This window comes from Rhea americana, unplaced genomic scaffold (assembly GCF_003343005.1).
Source record: "Rhea americana isolate MKP2758 unplaced genomic scaffold, rheAme1 scaffold_123, whole genome shotgun sequence".
Lineage (NCBI taxonomy): Eukaryota > Metazoa > Chordata > Aves > Rheiformes > Rheidae > Rhea > Rhea americana.
The window spans coordinates 1,965,836-1,986,777 of record NW_028185295.1 but is presented as its reverse complement, the minus strand read 5'-3'; the positions used below and the strand labels follow the sequence as shown (position 1 = coordinate 1,986,777).

The window sequence follows — 20,942 nt, the reverse complement described above, 5'->3', positions numbered from 1 at the left end:
GCCTACCATTTATTTCCTATTCCAAGAGTTATTTTATCACTGTAATTTAATTCAATAGAACAGGCTGTCAATCAACTGCAAAGCTTGCTTAAATCTTTTTCAGCTAAATTCATCCTTAAACTGAAGTGAAATTGCCCACAAAAGGGCAARAGAAGAAACACTAAGTGTATTTTAAAATATCTGTTCACAAGTAAAAGCATGACTTTTAAACACATTCCAGTGATGGGCAGTAAACTTTGTTCARCTATGCAATATCTACATTTCTTTCCTCAAAAGAAACATATACGTTACCATGCCATGGTCAAAAGTGAAAACGCCAACATCACGTCCATGATGAATATGATTCCGTCTGATAATGGGATTTCCATGGTTTTTAACCCAAATCCCTGCTAATGCATTATTGGAGATCTCATTGTCCTCATATATCCCCTAGGAAATGAAGTAGTAAGTCAAGATGGCAATCAATAACAGTAAATAAGTTTACCAAAATACAGAAATTGATATAGAAAATACCTGTGCATGGTCTGTTATATAAAGTCCAACATTTTCACAGTCGCTGATGTTACAGTGTTTAATAGTAGGACAAGCTCCCTGGCCACTAACACATACTGCAGAGCCAACTGGAAGAAAACAGTACAGTTACCATAGCTTCAAAGCTTAGTGTGTTTATAAATAGTCTRGCAGTGCTCTCGTAAGAAAAGTCAGTGTGAACTGGTATTTAAAAAAGATTTGGTATGCACAGTGCCAAAGCATTGCAAATCAAAGCCAGAAAAAACACTAATATCATTTTGAAGATGTGAAACATTGAGGTGGAAGGTGCTTTTCAGGAAAAAAAAAAAAGGAAAAAGAAAAGAAACAAAAAACAAAAAGAACAACAAAAAAACCCCTCACTCCTCTTCCAGGCTTACACARCTGCATGGCTGTCAAAACAGATGATAATTTATATAATAAACCATACTTATGAAAGCTTTTACTCGTTTATTTCTTTACATTAGGCACACTGTATACTGACAATTCACAACAGACAAAGGATAACAAAAATATAATAAAATCCTATGCTWATTACCTAACTTTAATTCCTTTAAACTATTAATAACCCAACCCTTTAAAGAGTCCCAAAAAGTAATTTTGTAGCATTCCAGAAAAAAGATACACTATCTAATTAAAGATGATCTGAAGATTAACAGCATGATCTACAGCAAAGAACTTCACACTAGAAATCCATAGGTCTCTTTGTAATTTGACTGCAAAGCTCCTTGCTGTAGTTCCCATGGATGATTTCAACTATTACATTATTGCCCCCCAAAACCCAAACTCTTCAGGCAGCTCAGACTTGAACCATTCAAGACTTCCTCAGATGAGCTCAAGTCCCTGAATTGCAGGGCAGGATGAAAGCATGATATTCTGTGCCCACTAAAATCAATGGCAGATACACACTTCAGAATGGCAAGGTTTCATCTCAAGGGTATCTGGCCTATATTACAAACACCTTCCTTTCAATTATGCATTACTAAATAAGCAAGCTCATACTACATGTCCATTAATAAGCTTTCAGATCACCTTCAAGCACAGTACCACACAGACTACATTTTAATATTTCAGATTCATTCACAGAGGGTTTTTTTCCTAATCCTAAAGAAAGCATTTCTATTGTCTAATCTGACCTTATGAATAACATAGGGCACAAGAATTCTCTGAATTAATTCTGCTYCATTTCTACTGGCAGGGACTTCAGTATCTTCTAGAAACAGATTTGATTTAAATATTTCCAGTAATTGAGGAACTACAATAAAGCTGGTAGTAGAGTTTTTACCCTGTTAATTGACATTTTAATTTCTCTTATGAGTTCCTCTATTTTCAGGATCCTGTTACTTGCTCTCCTTTTATCAGTGTATGCTATACCCAATGTATATACTTAGCTAAAAGCAAGTTACCACTTCAGACTTCTTGAAAACTTGATGAACTGTGGCTGGAATGCTTTTCATTATGAATCAAGTTTTCCACTTTGTCCTTTAGGATTTTTCACTGAGCTGTTTTCTAAGTCTTCAATATACTGCATTAAACTATGGACACCAGGAAAAAACACTTTATTCTGAAGCAGGCTGAAGCAAGATCATGTTAGTTCTTTTGAYCACTTTATCACAAAAGAGTTCCTATTTGGTTGTGTACCTACAATGACTCTTCACTTTTTCCAGCATTACAACTTCCCATCATAGAGGACTACCATGCACATACAACTGGCTTTTTATGCCTGGCTGTGCAACTTTGCATTTGTCCATACTGAAGTGGATACTGTTCACCAGAAGTCACCTTCCAAGAAGGATTTGGCAACCCATCCTCTTGAATGGTGGATTTACAACACCTTAGTCTTAATCATCTACAGATTTCATCAGTATGCATTTTATTTCTTCTCTGCAAGTCACAGAATGTTGAAGTGGCTTAGAGTCAAGAAGTGATCTCTTGATCCACAAAAAAAATTTAATTAAACTGYAAGTTATTTTTAATCTATTTAATACATCCTGTGTTAATTCTGTAACATTCTTATGTCTTAATCAAGGCTCTGTATGGTCAAGTCAAATGTCTTTCAAGGACCTACTTTATACTAGGAATGCTGCCTTTTTTGGTCAAAGATGATCAAAAGTAATAACTGCAATGCAAGCATTACAACTTTCTGTAAATACACATTAATTTGTTTCAGTTATAAATTCTAATTCTTGATTGACCAAATCCCTGCATTTACTACCTCATTATTCTACCCAGGATCAATGGGCAATACTAGCTGCCATACATCATCTTGTTTAGTCATCCCCTGTCCCAGGTTTCACTCAGGTTTCAAGTTACTGCTAATATATAATAATAGAATCCAGAAGATTTCTTGGCCAGTTCTTTTTAAACTCTTGCATGATTTTAGAATGTCTATTTTTACAGCTGTTTAACCTCATCCACAGTTACTGTCAGAGTGGAACGCATTTCATTATCCCTCTAGGGTACAAGCGCATTTATCATTCCTGCCTATTCTCATTAAATATGGAGCAAAAATTACACAACACTTTGCCATTCAAATTCTTCCGTATCTATGATGGATAAGTATTACTGTTGAAACTCCCTCTGTTCCYTAAGTTAAGATTTCAACATTATCTCTTCTAGCCAGAAGTCAGATCTTGTCTTCATTTTTCAGGGTCCTTTTTTCTGTGTGCGGGGAGAGGAGAGTTTGAGCAGGGAGAGAGAAGTATCCAGTTCCCACAGTTTCCTGCAGTTCCTAGCTTCTGATTCATATTAAACACGTTCTCATTTCCTACATTCCATAATTGCTTTTATTCCCCTTTCTTCCTCCTCCTGGTCACATCCAGGAACTGTAAACTTTTGGGAACCCAGTAGGATGTTCCAAAAACATACCTCTATCATGATTTGTGTTTTTGTTTTGAGTTCTTTTATTCCAACTCAATTGACTTCATTTTTATTGTGTGAAATTGGTCCTTCTAAGGTAACAAGTACATATTACTGACGTGGGCTTTAGTTTGTTTACTTTTGACTGCACACACTTAAGCAATACAGGGAGGAAAACACACCCACACACATTGCCATCAACTTCTTGATTTATCTATCCAGATGAGGACTAATACAGATTTCCTATACGATGGATGCAATAGAACATCTAGAGTCAGGATCTTGCCATTTAAATTTTATTTTAATATTTCAAAAATGCTTTGGACTGGTAGCAGGAAGCCTCCAGCCTAAATCACTCACACAGCTCCCACCTCTGCATACAATAAGAACTTTACATGACATATATTAAAGAAACATGCTTTAATGTAATGAGGATCCATCTACGAGGATGTCTACAGATATGGTATCAAGTATGTGCTAAAAAAAAAAAAGTGATTTTTGAATGCTCATGGATCAGTACTTCAGAGATGTCAATGACTTGGAAACAGGAATAGTCTCTTCTAGCGGACTGTCATACTTCCTCCCTTTTTCCACACACTCAATACCTCCTGCAGAGGTTATAACAACTTGATAGGATTAAAAAAAGTCAATAAAAATCAATAATTGATACATGTTGGTARTATGGCCTACACACAGCCTCTAAAATTTACCAGAAATTTTGATTTGAAGACAGACGCAAAAAATATCGTGTAGAAAAAAAAAAAAGAATCAGCTATCCAGAGGATTAAAGAGGGCAAGAGTCTACAATTCATCAGAAATTATATTTCATAATAAACATTAACCATGGAAATCAAAACTTAGTTTTAATAAATCATTTTCACGGAAAAAGCAAGCACTACTACTAGCTTATATAGAAGCACATGTTTTAACATAAAGTCATGTAGATCTTCAAACTACTTTTGTAATCAAGTTGAATGTGGTCCAAGAAATTAATCCAATTCTTCTCATTCAATATTGGGGTTCCCAACATTGTGTAGGAACTTAAAAGAGCAAATTTTCTTCATATACTTTGTTTTCCCGGTACTTAGCACAAAGAGGAAAAAGATACTGAGAGCAGCTAGCTGTCTTTTGTTCTTTTTAAACACCTCTGCATGTTAGCTGATCTGTTCCAACAAAACTAGGAAAAAGGTGATGAGAAGAGTCTGGCTGCCTTGATCAGCAGTGAAATAGTGTTTCACAGCCTGAAAGCTCTAAGAAAGAGGATGTCTCTCTCTATAAGACACAGAGGAGGAATACTTACACTCTCCTTGTTACAGAGTTCCCTGAAGAATTCCCTCCTATATAATTTCTAGCAGAAAAGTGCAGTTTCTGAGCTGAGCAACCATTATACACAGCCTGCTGGATTCCATTTCACTAGGCAAATTCAGATATGTGAAGTTTGTGTTATGATTTCCACGCAAAGACTGAGCATTTTAATTCTCCTTGACCTTCCCTTTCTGATGCTCTATTTCATCTGTTTGTTTTCAAACATTTTAAACTTGTCATATCTCTAGTGCCTGTGAACTGCCATATATTCTCTAGTTTCCACTACTTCTGATCCTTTTTCCTGAATCCAGAAATCAGGTAGTATAAATATTCCTTATGATCTCTGGTAGTGAAATGAGTATTCTGTCTTCCACACTATGCATCTCTTCTGCCACTATAGCTAATGATTCCTCTTACGTGTACAGGAAATCCCTTCCGCTCTTGATAGAAAATGAACATAGCATACTAGTTACAGCTCAACTGTTTTAACACTGTCAATCCCAATACTGCATGTAGCACTGAACCTAGTGTAAAAGTCTCACGCCCTCATCATATACCCTATCTCCTGCTACTACAACCATACACACACACACACACACACACACACCAAGAAACAGATACTTTAAACCTGATAAGTGACAGGAATGCGATTATATAAAATGCGTAACTGCCCAGAGAGTTCTGACTGGTTCAAATAGAAGACTAAGACATAATCACACTGGTCTTAGACACAAAGAGATCACTGTAATAATGCTATTTCAAGGTAGTAAGGCTTACAAACCTGTATTAAACACTTGCATCAAAAGAGAAATGTGGGAACAATGATCAAAATCAATTTTTCTACTGCTTCGATGTTTCAGCTTAAAATTAGCCTGCTTTAAATACAGTGTTAATTTCAAACAATAAAAAAACCCACTAACCCGTACAAGTACTTCGAATAATACAGTGATCTATAATTGGACTGCAGTTCACGGTAATCTCTAAGCAGTGGTGTGCATTATGGTGCTGAGCAGATTTGTCATCAGGATTGAACTGAAAAAGGAACACAAAAATATAAATGTAATATTTATATTTCATTTGAGTGGCATTAAATGAAAAACATTAAAAGCTCTGCTCAAGACTCAGACTCTTACCCTGATTGTCATATACCCAACATAAGCATCTTCAGAACCCTCCATAAAAACGAAGGTAGAATCTCTAGTGTTTTCTATTATGACTTTATCTGCTACTTTTCCAGGTGCTGTAAAGAAAACAAACAAAAAAATTCATCTCAGTTTATGCCAATGAAAACTCCTCAGAGACTTGCACAATTTTTTCAAATCAACAATAAAAGAAAACAAAGACTATTCTCARTGTATAAAAAAAGTCTTACTGATGAAAGAATCTTAAAACAGAATTTCAGAGACAATCATGAAACTAATCTTTAGCTAATACAAATGAACTAGCTTAGTATCTAGTACCATGAAAAGTCTCTTGTGCAGAGCTCATTTTTTCTGACTTCYAGTTTCTTACTCCAACTTTTAAGTTGGAATGGTTCCTCCATTAAACTACAAACTGAAAATCTGTGCAATAAAACAGTACCTACAAAACAGTATCAACTGCATCTTCTGAACACAAATTAAAGAAAGTTTTAAAAGTTTGGTTTCTAGTCTAGCAGCACTTGTAACTCCATTGTGAAGTATAGTTTATTTTGTTATTCAAAACCCTTTTAAAGCTAACTACATACATTCCATCACCTATTTGGACCAATTTAAATATCTACTTAGTAATCCGCCCATGACCCAAGAGTGACCTCCCCACTTTCCAATGAAAGAATCGAGAGTTTTGCAGCAATATCCTCTTTATTATTTACAAGACTTGTATAATTAAATTGAACTATACCTTTGAACATATGTAGTGAAGGCTTCAAAACAGTTAATTTAGAAACTCCTATAATCTGCAATTTGATTTCCAGTGTTAATAGTCTTTATGCTTTAAGGGGAAAAAATGATTACTATTGCAAGAGCCAGCAGAGGGAGCACAAGTTAACAACCATCTTAACATTGGTGTAAATTCAGTGATCCTCACCCACAAGCAAGACTGCCTATCTGATTCCAAATACAGTATTAAATATGCAAACCAAAAGCAGCCTTCCTCAATACATGAAACAAAGATCCAAGTTTCATATATTATAGCAGATCAGATTATCCAATTGCAGCTCTAAACCATTTTGAGCTATGTAACAAGAGACATACAAATGTGGCCAGGTATTTCCCCTCAACTCTGTATTTTATTGCAGAGCCAATGCACAGGGTTTCTCATCAGCAAATCTCTTCCTCTTGTCTGTTGACACCGGTACAGACAAGTGGTATGTCCTGTTCTTTATCACTCAGGCAGAAAGGTGCCAGTCAGAATGAAGCAACATTTACATCATTATTCAGCTTGTTCTCACTATCTAAAAGACAGATCTTTGCTTTCATTACTGCAAAGCTGCAAATATTTCAAGGTAGTCTAGCTCTTCTTTATACCACTATTCCCTTAGTATCGGACAGTAACTGAAAAAGCCTTTGATGAGGACTTGCATCATCATGGTAAGAAACATGTTTCTACTSCCTGGTAACATTTCTATCTAATTTACTGTTTTTCCTCCATGGCACAAAAGCTATTGGCATCCACACATCAGTACACCTCACCGCCCTAGCAACAGTTCTACAGTTCTGCAGTTGAACTAGAACCAGGAAATAAATGGAGTCCCTGGCAGGAAAAAAAAGGAGCCATAAACTAATACCAGAATACATGTTCCCTCCTAGGAGGCAGTGAAGATTTGTACTTCACACCGGATACTCTGAAAGACTAAGTGAAGCAGATTGATCTGTGGAACTGTGCTTGGAGGCATCTGCCATGCATTTGTACAATATTCTCTACAGGTCTCTCTTTCCTCTCAGCACAGAAGTTGTATTATGGGCCTCCAAATTTGGGAAGTCTTAAAATACTCATTATGGTAAATATCAATTAGTAAGATCAGTGCATTTGGGGGAAATTCACCAGAAAATGCTGAAAGGGGAACAGGACTTGCTCAAGCACTGGTTGTTTTCTAAAGGCATCGAAGGGCCTCTCTGTGACAGCCTGCTGAATCTTTGTGGAAGAATTACTTACAGAAATAGCTTGATTCCAGCTTTTTGCTCAAACCACTCTAAACAGATAAATCAATACAAGAGGGAAGAAAAAAAAAAGACACACCAAAAAACCCCACCTGCTTATCTATTCACCTGGTACTTATCTAGCCTTCAACACAGGACATCTGTTATTAGTAAACTCAAAGGGAAAGAAAGGGACCACTGATTTTGTAATTAAGCAAAAATACACAGTTAATGCTCCTAGAAAGTCCATCTTCCAAAGTCTAAAGGAGTCATGTTGTATGGGATCAGAGGGTGCGGYGAGCATACGAACCAAAACGTGACCATATAGAAGTATTTTAACAGGAAGTCTAAGTCAAGTGGCTGACTAAAGGAATTAAAAACAATTTGGATGCCGACTCAAAATTGTTTTATCCCTCAAGAGAATTAAAAAGTTTAGTTTTCAGTTAAAAAAAGAAAAAGCTAGACTGTAGGAAATAATCACTGCAAATTTGTTCAACAGTGTCAGGCAAAAATGCAAGGATCCTTTTAGATCTTATAATCAGTAACATCTATGGTTAAAGAACACAGCTCAAAACTTATTTTAATATTGTTTTCAATCAAAAGATGCAGAACTGGCACATGAAAGGTTTTTCTTTTTCTTTCACAAAGTGAAGTGCCTTATTCTGACAAAGTCTTTATCATTTTAGGTTTTGCTACCCTTAAAATTATTCTTCTGTTACTACTTAYTTCCCTCCTACTTCCCTTTTTATCACTTTTCTTGGTTCCTGTATTGGAAAATCCTTTAGCAATCCCCTTTCCACTTACTTGCACATTATTTAAGTGAAATAGCTTTCATTTCTTTCCTTTTACTTTTCTATCTCTCTCAAAAAACAGAAAAACTACATATTCAGTGAAAATTCTCACATTTGATACGTCAGTAAAACTGCTGAAACTCAGCTAGTAAGATATCTTTGTTGTATTGARTAACAGGACTCCATGAAAGGTCTATACTCCTGCATAAACCTCCCTCATACATTTTTTTTGCATCCAACATCCTAGAAAAATAGTTTTGTTGTTAATATAAAAAGCCCACACATATTTCAGCTCACTGAACCAGACATACCAGCTCCAAGATCTTGTCTCTTGCCTCCAACTCGAGAGCTTGGATAAGCCACACTAGAAGTAGTATCTCTAATGGCTTCTTTATAAACCTAACTCTTTTCCCTTGATCTAAGAAAATAACCTTAAAAAAAACGGGGGGGGGGGGGGRAGAGAGCCAGGTGCTTTCCTGTAAGAAGATTTTTCTTATATTAGAAAGCAGAAACTTCTTGAAAGCTACAGGGATGTAAAGCTGACTTTTTCATTACCCTATGCTTCTTCAGAAGTCAGTAGAAGGAACCATTGCAGAAATTCTAGCAGAACTGCAAAGGGATTTGGTGCTGAAACCATTCTGAAAAGGGTGCCAGACAGAAYAGTAAAGAGTTCTCCAAGGCTTAGTGGTTCACTTTAATTCCTGTTTTTTCCAGACAAATGAAAATTGACTCCCTTTAAAATAGTACTAACTGCTCAGTGGAGAAAGTGGAGAAAGTCTAAGGAAGTGAAGATTGCAGTGCCAAAAACTGAAATACAAACATATCTAGCCTCTCTGGATTACTCCTGGAGATCTTGTTCCCAGAGACAGCTATTCCATTACAGAAGTACACAATGCAGATCTCTTGCTTAAAGAATTATACTTAAAATGACTGCTTTCCTGAATAACATGAGCAACTTCAGTGGAAGGGAACGACTGAAGCAGAGGGTCTTTAAAAACTTAAAGGGAGCCAGATACATAAAGAAATCCAATCAGGTATCACAGATTTCATGAAGTAATGGAGACATTTCATATCTTAGAACAGCTCTGACACAGTTTCTTCTAGATTTTAAACACTGAATGTTTTTTGCCCTACTTGTACTAGGATCTAATATTGTCATCCTCTACCTGAAACAGAAGCCAACGAGTATTCTGTGATTTGTCTAAGGCAATATCTGTATTAGCAGGTACTGTAGCACCACTTCCATTACACTACAGAAACAAACAGTCCTGAGAATCAAAACCACACATGCTGAAGGGTAGCAGAGGAAAGGGATCATGACTTGGGACTAATTCTAGTGTGTTCCTCTTGACTGAATGCATACTAGCTATTAGAGTACGCTAAATGTACTCCAAGAACTTTTCTTAGTTTAGTCTCATCTAAAAGGAATCTAGTGTGTGCTCCAAAACACAAACTAAAGCTCAGAAAACGGGATTTATCAGGACAGTAGCTTTAGAAGTGCAATCGTGATCTGACTAAAATACTAACACATCAGCACCTTTAAAACTTGTTCCTGTAGATTAAGACTAATACTGGAACCACCTCACTTAATGGTTCAAAATTGTTCTCAATGCCAAGACCGTAAAATCCAGGCAAGAAATGCCAGAACTGGTTTACTCAGTAACAAAACAGCTGAAATTGTTCTGGTATCCAGAACAAACAGGTATCTGAAAACTTTAAAACCAAACACWTTATTGCTTTTACCTCAAAAAAAGCAGAGAGCTACCATTTCACCGCCAGGTTCCCAATGAAGCAAGAGCTCTGAGACCTCTTAACCATGATCTTTACCACTCTGCACTAAATTCTTGCCATTTTACTGTGCTGCTGAGGATTGCCATGCCCACAGCAGGGGACAAGAGAAGCAAACAGCTCTCCTCAGGCACCACAATCTGCAGGCAAGTATATTACCTTAGATCAACTTCTTAAAATTTTCAGAACAGGAAAGGTTTACACTTCTCTGCATAGAGGAATCTCCATTAGTGGAACAGTTGGGAGATGAACAGAGAAAGAATATCCAGTGTCAGAACCTTCCTGATGGGTGCTCTCATTTCCTTCCTCAAGGCAGAATTATGATGTTAAAAGAAAATGGGACAGATGCTAATTTGGGCTTGCTCCCACTGCTGGATGCTACTCCAGAGATAGGTTATACATTAAACAAATTTCATAATGACCACCTGAAAAAAAATCTCAACTGCAGTCATGTAACTGAATACACTGACAAATTTAATTTTTTCTCCTAGTGAAATAAAAAGTTAGTTATTTCAAGAACTAACAAGTAGACAACAGTACTTCAGTCTGAAGCAGTCAGTTTTTGGTTAGTGACACTTGCATAAAAACAGTTATCGACAAGGCTCATGAACAAAAAGGATGTTTATACAGGAAATTTAATATACTAAGAGTATTTTTGTAATGAAGGAGGTAATGAACACAAATTACACTTTGAGACAAAGATGTTTTTCAGTTTAAATACCTGCACCAATCATGGTGATTGGAGATTCTATATATATCCATTCATCAGTATATATTCCAGAGTGAACAAAGATAAGTCCATCAAAATGAGCTTCTTGAACTCCACCAAGAGCATCCTCAATGGTATCATAATACTAGAAGTAAAGAGACAAGTTTAGACAGATGCAAAAGATGCACAAGTAGTATTAAGAACTGCTTTAGAAACATACCAACATATTTTCTCTTCCTTTATATCTTGCAGGATTACTGTAGAAGTGTTCAGCAAAACCTGGCTTTACATGTGCTCCTTTGTACTGAAACAGAAAAAAGTTTTATCATAAACTTGCAAGCAAATAGATMTCAATACATAAAGATATCTGAATTCTTAGACAAGAGATCTACCAATCCCCTACTTAACAAGTCATTTACTTGTATCAGCTAGCTCCAAGAATAAAGGATTATATTCTGACCTCCAATACGAGCCACCCAATTTGGAACGATGACATCAAAAATACGACAGTCTCGTAAGAGCAATCAACTACACCAAGAGCCTAATTTACACAGCTAGAAGCCCCTGAAGCAACTGACAAGATGACAACAAGCTCTTTGTGTGTCTTATTCACTCCACAAAAGATATTTCCATCTTTTGATTTTGTAGCTGCTTGCTAAAAGGAATGGCATTTTATTTGGGGGGGAGAAGGAAAAAAAAAAAAAAAAAAAGGAAACTTATACCTTTGCAACTTGGTACCTGGTTTTCAGTACAGAACTAAGCAGCTAAATCAAGTATTTCTATTTTCAGAGGTTTTTTTAGCTAAAATATACAGCATTACATAATTAATTGTAACACATATGCCTAGTTATTTTGTTTAATTCCACACTTACAGTTTCCAAACACCATGCCCAGCCTCTCACAGTAACTTTGATACTTTGGATTAGAGGTCCAGTCATGAACATGCCTTAAAACACAACCTGTTCTTSCTCCCATCATGTTAGCTATAAGCCACTACTTAAGCCCAAGTGATATTATCAACATACTGCTTAGTTTACTGAAGGAGAAAGCATATGAATTTGATGACCAGTGTACATATCGGTTTATTAATACGTGCGATGACAAAAATCTATTTGAAAGTGATTTGCAAGCCACAGACCTCAAGAACCTTCCACAGAGCTTTAGTGATGCAAAACCTGAGGGAAACTCAAGATAGAAGAGTAGACACTGACAATACACTTTGGCAYGTTGCATCTCTCTAAAGAATACCTCAAAATATAAAATAATTTAAGACAGTCCACTATCATGTAATCGCTATTGTTAAATTGGAATATAAACGAATACTATTACCAGTTGCTGAAAGCTCTCTTTCCAGGGATTTGGATGTTCATATTCTTCTGGATTAATCTGATAAAATTTACCAGGTTCAGGATGCATCATTGGACGTGTGTACTCAAATACTTCCATATACAATCTTTTCCTGAGAAGTGCCATTCAGGGGAGAAAAACAAAAAAAAACAAAAAAAACCCAAGAACACATACTGATTACTCTTCCATTTTAATATACCTCAAACATTAYATATGGGACTTTTCAACAGCATTTGCCATAGTCAGTAACAGTGAATWTGACCAAGACTGGTATCAAACACTAAAATGCTTCAATAAGATTTCTCTTTTGAAAACCTGATCATCCTCAACATTAGTAATTCTTCTTTTCAGATCTTATCTGCTAGAAGTTGGTTGGACTGACCTCTGYGGTAATAAAGATTTTGGCATATGTTCAAGAGTCCAAGTAACCATGTCCTTAATGCGCATCYTTCTTCTAATGGTGGAAAATTTAAGCAATTTATTATGTAGTTTGTGGAGTCAGAGTTCAATTGTATATCAGTATAGCTTAAGCAGTGTTTTAAATACTTAGGAAAAAGTTAACAATATAACAAGATTTAACTGAAAAAAATGTGTCTCACCTTGTCAAAAAGAAGGCTGAAAAATGCATTCATAGAGGAACAAATGATGCACTGCATTTCAAAAGATGTATAATGTGCATCATTGGATACATTACAATGGCTTAAGGGGGGGAGGAGGGAGACAGAGAAACACCATAAGCACAGAGCAATTGGATTTTTTTGATCAGTGCTAGAATACAAATTTCAGACTCTACCCTGCTGACACCAAATTGAGCTATGCAGGATGACATGAACTATCAAAAGTAGTAGTTCAGCTGACAAGACATCCCCAAGATTGTCTTTTAGGACAGAAAGAACAATGTTTTGCGATGTTATGTTCAATTTCATTCTTGTTCTTAGGTCTAAATTCTGGTCTTAATCTTTATTTTAAAAAAAAAACAGCATAAAAATTTGCATGCCATTTTTGCCTATAAAATTTATTTAGATCACATTTATCCTAGGCTGTCCATAACCCAGGGGCGGGGAGGGAGGTAGATACATAAGGGGGAACCCAAGGTATACAGTCGCCATTAAAAAGTTTTTCAATTGAGTACAAAATTTTAAGTATGAGTTTAAAAAAAMAACTTGCACTTCACATTATGAAATATGTTTACTGTTCTGTGTAAAGGAGTACAATTCTCACACACCTGAAAAAGGATAAAGAGAGGAAGRAGGAAAGGAATGGCCACTGAATTTTAGACAGTCATTATTTAAGTAGGATATACTACAGAATCACCAGCTTTACTCAGATATTCATAAATAACCAGTAATACGTATGCAAATCAGTCACGTAAGAAACAAATGGTTTTAATTCAACTAATTGTAATTCYTAACTAACATTTCAATTTTTCCTATTGTACTTGGCATCTTGTACAGCACATCTAACATTTCTCAAGATAATCAGGAATAGCTTTTCACTTACCACAAAATTGGATCATTAGCCAGCTCACTGAAGCGTTTACACACACAAGCTGCTCTACAGAGATCCTGCTCCAGCAGGTAGGAAAAGATCTTTAGAACCACTTCATCTGGCAATTTTTCCTGAAGATACTGTTCTGCAGGCGCTGCTATTAAATAGTAATCTGTGTAAGATTATTGATGGATTTAACCAACCCAAATCCTGATTAAAACAAACCACTAACTTGCCATATTAATGATTACCACTTAATTCCAATTATATCAAATCTACCATTAAAAAAAAAAAGTAAAAAATAAGAAGTTGACTCTGGTGTTAAGAATCAAAGTTCTCTTTTGGAACCTCTATTGYACCTTTTCTTTTAAGGTAATCAGCCTGCATACAATTGAAACATAACAGGCTACGAAGAATGTTCCAAACATACTGACTCTTCAYTGTCATTAGGTTTATTGTGGCTCAATTAGCCCACATTATCTATACAAAAATAGTCCAATTTCAAAGTCAAAAGGTTTTAAAATATTTTCAAACACAARAAATAATTTACACTGAAATAGTAACTGTCTAAAAACAGCTGCTTTCTTCCCCCATTTCCCCATAAAGACATTAGGAAAAAGGATATTTAAGATGTGGAAAACCTGCAGCCAACAATAATTCCAGCATTTCCTCCTTCCTTTTACTCCCACTTAYGCTCTTTCTCTGAATTTGGTTTGACAATGAAAAAGAGAAGTAAAATAAATAAATAAATAAAAATAAATAGTAGTCAAGTGCTGTATTTCTTAAAAATGCCAGAGGTTTGAGAAGTGASTTTCCTATATCCCTGGGGGAAGAACTGAGTATTTATTACATTTCCACTCTTGTACACATGTGCACTCTAAATATGAGCGTTTCTACTGGAAATACCATTTGTCGTCTGTTTTCTTACRAGAACTTTGTGTCAGGTATCCTCAGAGTAGGATGGTTCTCTGTTTGCAAAAGTCATTTTTTTTAAGTCATTCTCTTTAGGATCATTTCTTAGGAAGAAATGATACAGGACAGTTTCCAAAGTTCAGAGGATTTGTATACAAGGTTTTAAAAGCTCCTACTACTTTCATAAAAATCCATGTAACTCTCCTTGCATTATTAACTTTCCTAAAACATCTGAACCTAGGTAGCAACCAGATCATGATTTTTTGACTTTAAAAGAACAGTAAAATGATCCTCAGAACRAAGGCCCACTGAACTTGTGGGATTAAAAGCAGGAAAAAATTTTCCATGACATTTCAGAAAAAATAAGCCAAATTCCAAGTCTTCCCTAGTCRAAGGGGCACAAGTTGCTAAGTTATTTCCAGTAAGAAGAGGTAAAAGCCATAAATTGCCAGGATCAGAACTGTGTCTTTATAAAGACGTTAAACTGTCTGTAATATTGTAGAATTGATTAAAACTTTGGTACACTTGTTTTTCCAGGGAGTTATGCTTACATCCATGGCCAGACCAGTTAGCAAAAATTCTGAAACAGCACTGACGTTTCAGCGACTTTCCCTAAACCTGTTGTTTGCATGCCATTGCCTGAACCTCACTCAAGTGATTCACAAACACTGATTTTCCTCCGAGACGCTAAGAGGGCATTTATCCAACTGAGTAATTGCTGTTCTTAACACTAATACAGCTTACATTCATAAACCATGGGTACATGCCTCTTTAATCCAACAAAACTCTATACGGTAGAAAACTGACACCATTCTCCATGTCCACAGCTACCTGTTCCCAAGACATCTTTTGGGTTGGTAGCATTGATTGTGGACAGAATAAACCAAAACTCCTCCCCTGCACTTCTTCCATTAATTTTTTGCTAGATCTTCCCTGACATAGCTCATTGTAAGCCACAGATAAGCTACCATGGGCACAAGAAAGGAGGCAGGAATGAGTGCCCAGGAGCAAGGCAAGGTAAATTCTTTCAGCAACAGTACTCTTTGTGCCAGATTAAGAAATTATTTTTAGTCAAAAACCTATGGGACAGCCTGAAGTCAATAAACTACAGAAGCTAGTATAAAGCAGGCAACAGCCTTAAATGGTTTTGTCCTAGAGAGGTATTTATGAAGCCCAAAGTCTGGAAAATACATACTGACAATCCACAAGGTCAGCGGAGTTAGGAAACACTGAAGGTTACCTGCATTCATGCTAGTTTTTAAGAAAGTATTTTTTCCAAAGGACAAATATTTTTTCCTGCTTCAAGCAGGCAGAAGCAATTCATTCTAAAGTCCTAATTACCTTTGGAATCCATCACAGGACAATTGGACATTGCTTTCGAATTCATCTTTTTCTAGCAGCCTTCCAGTTAGGTGTGAGATAAAGCTTTCTTACTGGCTTACAAGCTGAAATGCGGTGTTGTGAAGGCAAGCCAGTAAGTCCCTGCCCAGCCTTCCACAAYCTGTCTTTGGCTTCAACAAGCTAAGCCTTGAGGCACCTTCTTCCCAAGACAATCTATTACTTCCTAACCAACCTGAAGTTTTGTCTTTCAATTTCTGTATGTCAGGACCTTGATTAGTTTTCTACTGAAGGAGGAAGTTCACTAACCTAGGAGCTCCTGTTACATGACAGCTCGTACTCCTTTTTCCTCCCTGGGTCATGTCTCAATGACATCACCTCACCGCAAGAGGTAGAAACCAACTTTGGAAATGTCAAAAAAATTTTGCGAAAAACAAATTTCAATTTTTCAGTTTACTTACTTAGGAGCTTTGGCACTACTTGCAAAATGGAGGAAGAGCTGATTTTACAGGTACTTGCTGTCCTATTCCATCATTACCCAAAATCCTTTAGAAGCAAAAGATTTAAATTAGGTCGCCCTTCTGCGCAATTAAGACTGACTTAAGATTTCTCCGCTCAAATCACCGAGCTAATGATTACTAGTTGAAATTCTCCAGTGTAATTTTTAAAGAGTAGACTACTTTATTGTAAATACTTAAATATCTTCTGTGTCCAAGAGAAAGAACTCCAAAGTTTTATTTTGTGAATTCATACTTTGTTTAGTAATCTGTCGAAGCACRAATGCATTCAATTTGTTCTTCCCAATTCACAAAAAAAAGCAACCAAAATTTTAAAAGTTTCTCGTAGTCAAATCAAAATCATTTGTGCTTCACTACTCCTAACAGTTTTACTCCTATTGACAAAATGAAGGTTAAGAAATGCATACTTTTATGTACATAATATATACACACACACATATACACTACATATATACATGTACACGTGGGTGTATACACACACACGTATATATGTGTGTGTACATATATACATAGGTACATATACACACATTCTGTGCAGACACTTTTCCAACTAAATGTTACAAAAAAAGAGTAAAAGGGCAAGAGTAACGCGAAGGGCAAACCAGTTGCAGGTAGTTGGCAACTGAAAATTCTGAATAAAGTGTTCACTAGACTAACAAAGATTAGAAACACAGCTAGCTAAGTTGCTCTGCTTCCATAGCAAACGCATGAAGCTAATCCAGTTTCTGTTTTGATCACTGGTAACATCATCAAGAAGCACAGGGACAACTGTTTGAAAATGAGTTAAGAGTCTTTGAAAAAAGATGAAGAATGCCATTCTGTGAATCCCAAGTTGTAATATTAACGTCTTGCATGGATACTGTCTGTCCACTTCAGTGGAGAAGATGGAGACAAATAGCTTTTACTCAGTAAGGCAGCATTTAGTAAAAGTATTTTCTTCCTAAGAAGCAGAAATGAGACAGGAAACTTGGCAAATAGTGATCTTAAAGAAAAAAAAGAAAAGAAAAAGACTAAAACAAACAGAAGTGCAGCAAGTTACATGATCTAATAGCTTATAGTTCACATAATAATCAACACAAACTTCACAACTGCAATCTAATATAACAACATAAGCATAACAAATAATRTAACTCATGGAACAATTTCAGTATCTACTGCAACTCCAGAGTTCAGCAAGGAAAAAGAGTTAAAGAAATTAGTTGTCTCTGAACTCAAGTCTTTCAATGATGGTTAAAAGTCAGTAAGAACTGCCCAGTATAAATTGAATATGCAAATTCAGAAACATTAAAAAGGAAAAAACCTGCAGAGTAAGCAAAAAGGAAGAATGTTAAATGACTGAAACAGTGGATTAAACTGATACTGTGATCTTTTACCTTCTTCAGTACCACTTTTCTCATTGTAAGAGATGTGTAATTACAGTTCRATCAATATACGGAACTGTCAAAATATAGTGAATTTAAGTCTTCCCGTGAATCAGATGTACTAAAAATATCACCATTTGATACAAGTATTTGCCCCTGTAAGCTCTGAAAGAGGTAAACATTTTATAAAGATGTTCTACAAATGCTGAATTGCTAGGTTCACCAGTAATTTGAAGTGTAAGCAACATAGCTCTATCATGCCTTTTTTTAATCTAAACTTTTGTTTTCTTCAATTTTTAGTATTCTGCTTAAGAGGCTGTTGTATTAAAATAATAAAAAAAACCCAGTACTTTAGTGTGTTGATTTCTCATTAAGATTCTTGTACATTTCGTTAATCTTTGTCTCAGGATTGAAAGCGACACTGTCCATTACACAGACTATCAGAGGATAGGGTTGCAGGTAAGAAAAAAAAGTCAGTATTTTGCTGACTTTTTTGAAACACAGTCTGATACACTGTCAAGAGGAACATRTAAGTTTTGAATGGCAACTCTTTCATAGCAGCACTACAGCACTAATTCTGAAATAAGTACTAGAATAACAAACAGTTTTCTGTCCCTGTTTTCCCCTTCCCCCCCCTCCCCACCCCACACACATACTGCCTCCACTCCAGCTGTGGACACCAACTGGCATTTCTCCTTTCATCTTCCTCAAATTTTCCTCTATTCAGAGTCCTTACAACAAGGAATGGTCTCCACTCAGACATATTGTAATGTTACTAGCCCCAAGCCTCCATTTCATCTCTGGTTCTAAAATAAACAGCTGTACGTTCCAAATGACAACATACCAGCTCCACGTGCCACGTTCCAGAAAATCTCATGCCTACTGCCAGGCACAACAGCTACCATTAACTACCCCTTAAATAAATAAAGGCTGAGCAATAGATAAAGCTACAAAAATAAAATAATAATAATAATAATAAWAAAAAACAGTTCAAACTGAACACCTATGTGGGGGGAAAGGAAGAACAGAAGAAAAAAGACAGAAAGAGAGAGAGAAAGAAAACACACAAGCTCACAAGGACATTCCTTTTCAGTAAATCGAAAGGTCAGATTGTAACTGGTTTGAATACAAGCGTAAGGGTACCATTATAAAAGTCATTGTTTACATTTCCTCTCATGATAATTCTGTACTGGAGTGGCCTCTACAATCCTCATACCTTCCCAAATAAGCTCATTAATGTGACAACAGGCACGTGCAGCAACAGTATGAGAATTTATTTGGAAGTCTGTGCCAGTCATGGTGTAATTTAATTTGCACCAGAGGATTTGAGACTAAGACTATACCTTACTTAAAACAAGAAGGTGAGTAATAGTCTAATGAAGAACATATCAAAAGTGAATGACCTCAAATAAAAACAAGAATTGGCAAGAGAAACCAATCAAGTTTATAAAAAAAGCTAATTGAAGGCCTTTGTGCAAAGCTCTAGGTATCAATCAAATCAGGGTATGAACCTGGAGAGTAAAATGAAACAAGCTGACACTCAATTGGTCCTCACCACTTCAAGGAGAGAAACCTGAGGTTAAATGATCTGTAAGCAGCTACTGAATTAAAAAAGATAATCAAAATCAGCAGGGGCAATAAAACAGAGGAAGACAGAGGACTCAAAGGATAAAAATCCACACTAAGAAAAAGTTCAGAAGCCAAAAGGAACAGACTTCAACAGAAGGAAAGACAAGTGGCCAAAGGCTTGTGCCAGCTCTTCATTTTTAATTCAGAAGCATAAGATAGACACAGAACACAAGAGCCCAAGAAAAGCAACAGAAACCAAATCACTGAGAATAAACTAGATCTAGTAAAAAATCCAAAAAACAAAAAAACAAAAATAACCACACACACACACAAAAACACACCATACTACCAGATCAATATGTGTTTCTTATTGACAAAAAAGACATCCCGCTGCCTGGGGAATGGGCAAAAGGGAATGGGAGATGGCAAATTTTAGTGCTGATTTCCCAGAAAAAAAAAAAGTGACAGAAAGTCTCATGCAACTGTATTTTGTCAGGAGACAAGAAAGAAAGAGACTGACAACGGACATAGAAGGGAGAAAAGTTTGGATGCATGCAAACACACACACACAAAATCCACAATGAAGTGCCATAATGCTATACCAGAAATCTCTAAACATACTACAATAGTACAGCAATATCAATATGAGAAATGGTAGATAAGTCTGACCAGAGTGTTGCACTACTGCTGTATTACAGCTTCTACCATTAGCTTGTATACAAACAGTCAGGACTTCCACAAAAAAAATTAAGTCTACAGCAGAGCCAGTAGCAAGTAAACTAAAGCACCAGCTTCTGAAGGTCAGACTAACACCAAGCTTCTACATTTGAAGTTCAGAACAAGTTAGTAGCTGCTTTCTCATTTCAGATTCTTGGTTGGAAAACAGATGGGAAAAAACTTGGAAACTGTCATGTCCTCCTCCCATCTTTTCTTGTTCTTTTAAATAAAATAAAATAAGATAAATTACCTGATAAATCTTGAGATTTTCCAGATACTCTAGCACGTTTAGCTCGATGACCAAAGTTTTCAGTAGCTGAAGTGGAGGCACCCTTTAGCAAAACAAGCATGAATTAGTTCAGTCATCAGACAACTTAAGAAAAGCACCAATTAGCTGCAGACTCCTGAGGTAGGAAGATCTATTATAGTAAATAAATACATACTACCTCCATACTGCTCTTTGTAGGGCAAGCTGTTCTTTTAGGTAGAAGAGTTTTTCTGCGAAGTTGGTATGGACCATTTTGTGCACCAGGACCCGATTCTTCTGCAACCATATCTGCAGGTACATCATCATCTGTTATCAGCAACAAAAA

General features: G+C 36.2%; 1 protein-coding gene across 2 annotated transcripts in view; it reads right to left on the bottom strand.

Moving 5' to 3' along the window:
- The window catches only part of FBXO11 (F-box protein 11), a 74,061-nt gene that overhangs the window by 17,664 nt on the left and 35,455 nt on the right, over positions 1 to 20,942 (bottom strand). Inside the window, exons 2-11 of one of the 2 annotated variants that reach the window (XM_085325795.1) lie at positions 20,796 to 20,923; positions 20,600 to 20,681; positions 13,947 to 14,091; positions 12,429 to 12,558; positions 11,320 to 11,403; positions 11,112 to 11,244; positions 5,826 to 5,932; positions 5,613 to 5,724; positions 514 to 620; positions 292 to 429 (exon numbers count right to left, since the gene is read on the bottom strand). In XM_085325795.1, the coding sequence (XP_085181921.1) occupies positions 292 to 429; positions 514 to 620; positions 5,613 to 5,724; positions 5,826 to 5,932; positions 11,112 to 11,244; positions 11,320 to 11,403; positions 12,429 to 12,558; positions 13,947 to 14,091; positions 20,600 to 20,681; positions 20,796 to 20,923 (1,166 nt within the window). The remainder of the gene's footprint in view (positions 1 to 291; positions 430 to 513; positions 621 to 5,612; positions 5,725 to 5,825; positions 5,933 to 11,111; positions 11,245 to 11,319; positions 11,404 to 12,428; positions 12,559 to 13,946; positions 14,092 to 20,599; positions 20,682 to 20,795; positions 20,924 to 20,942) is intronic. The other variant, XM_085325796.1, reaches the window with a different exon arrangement.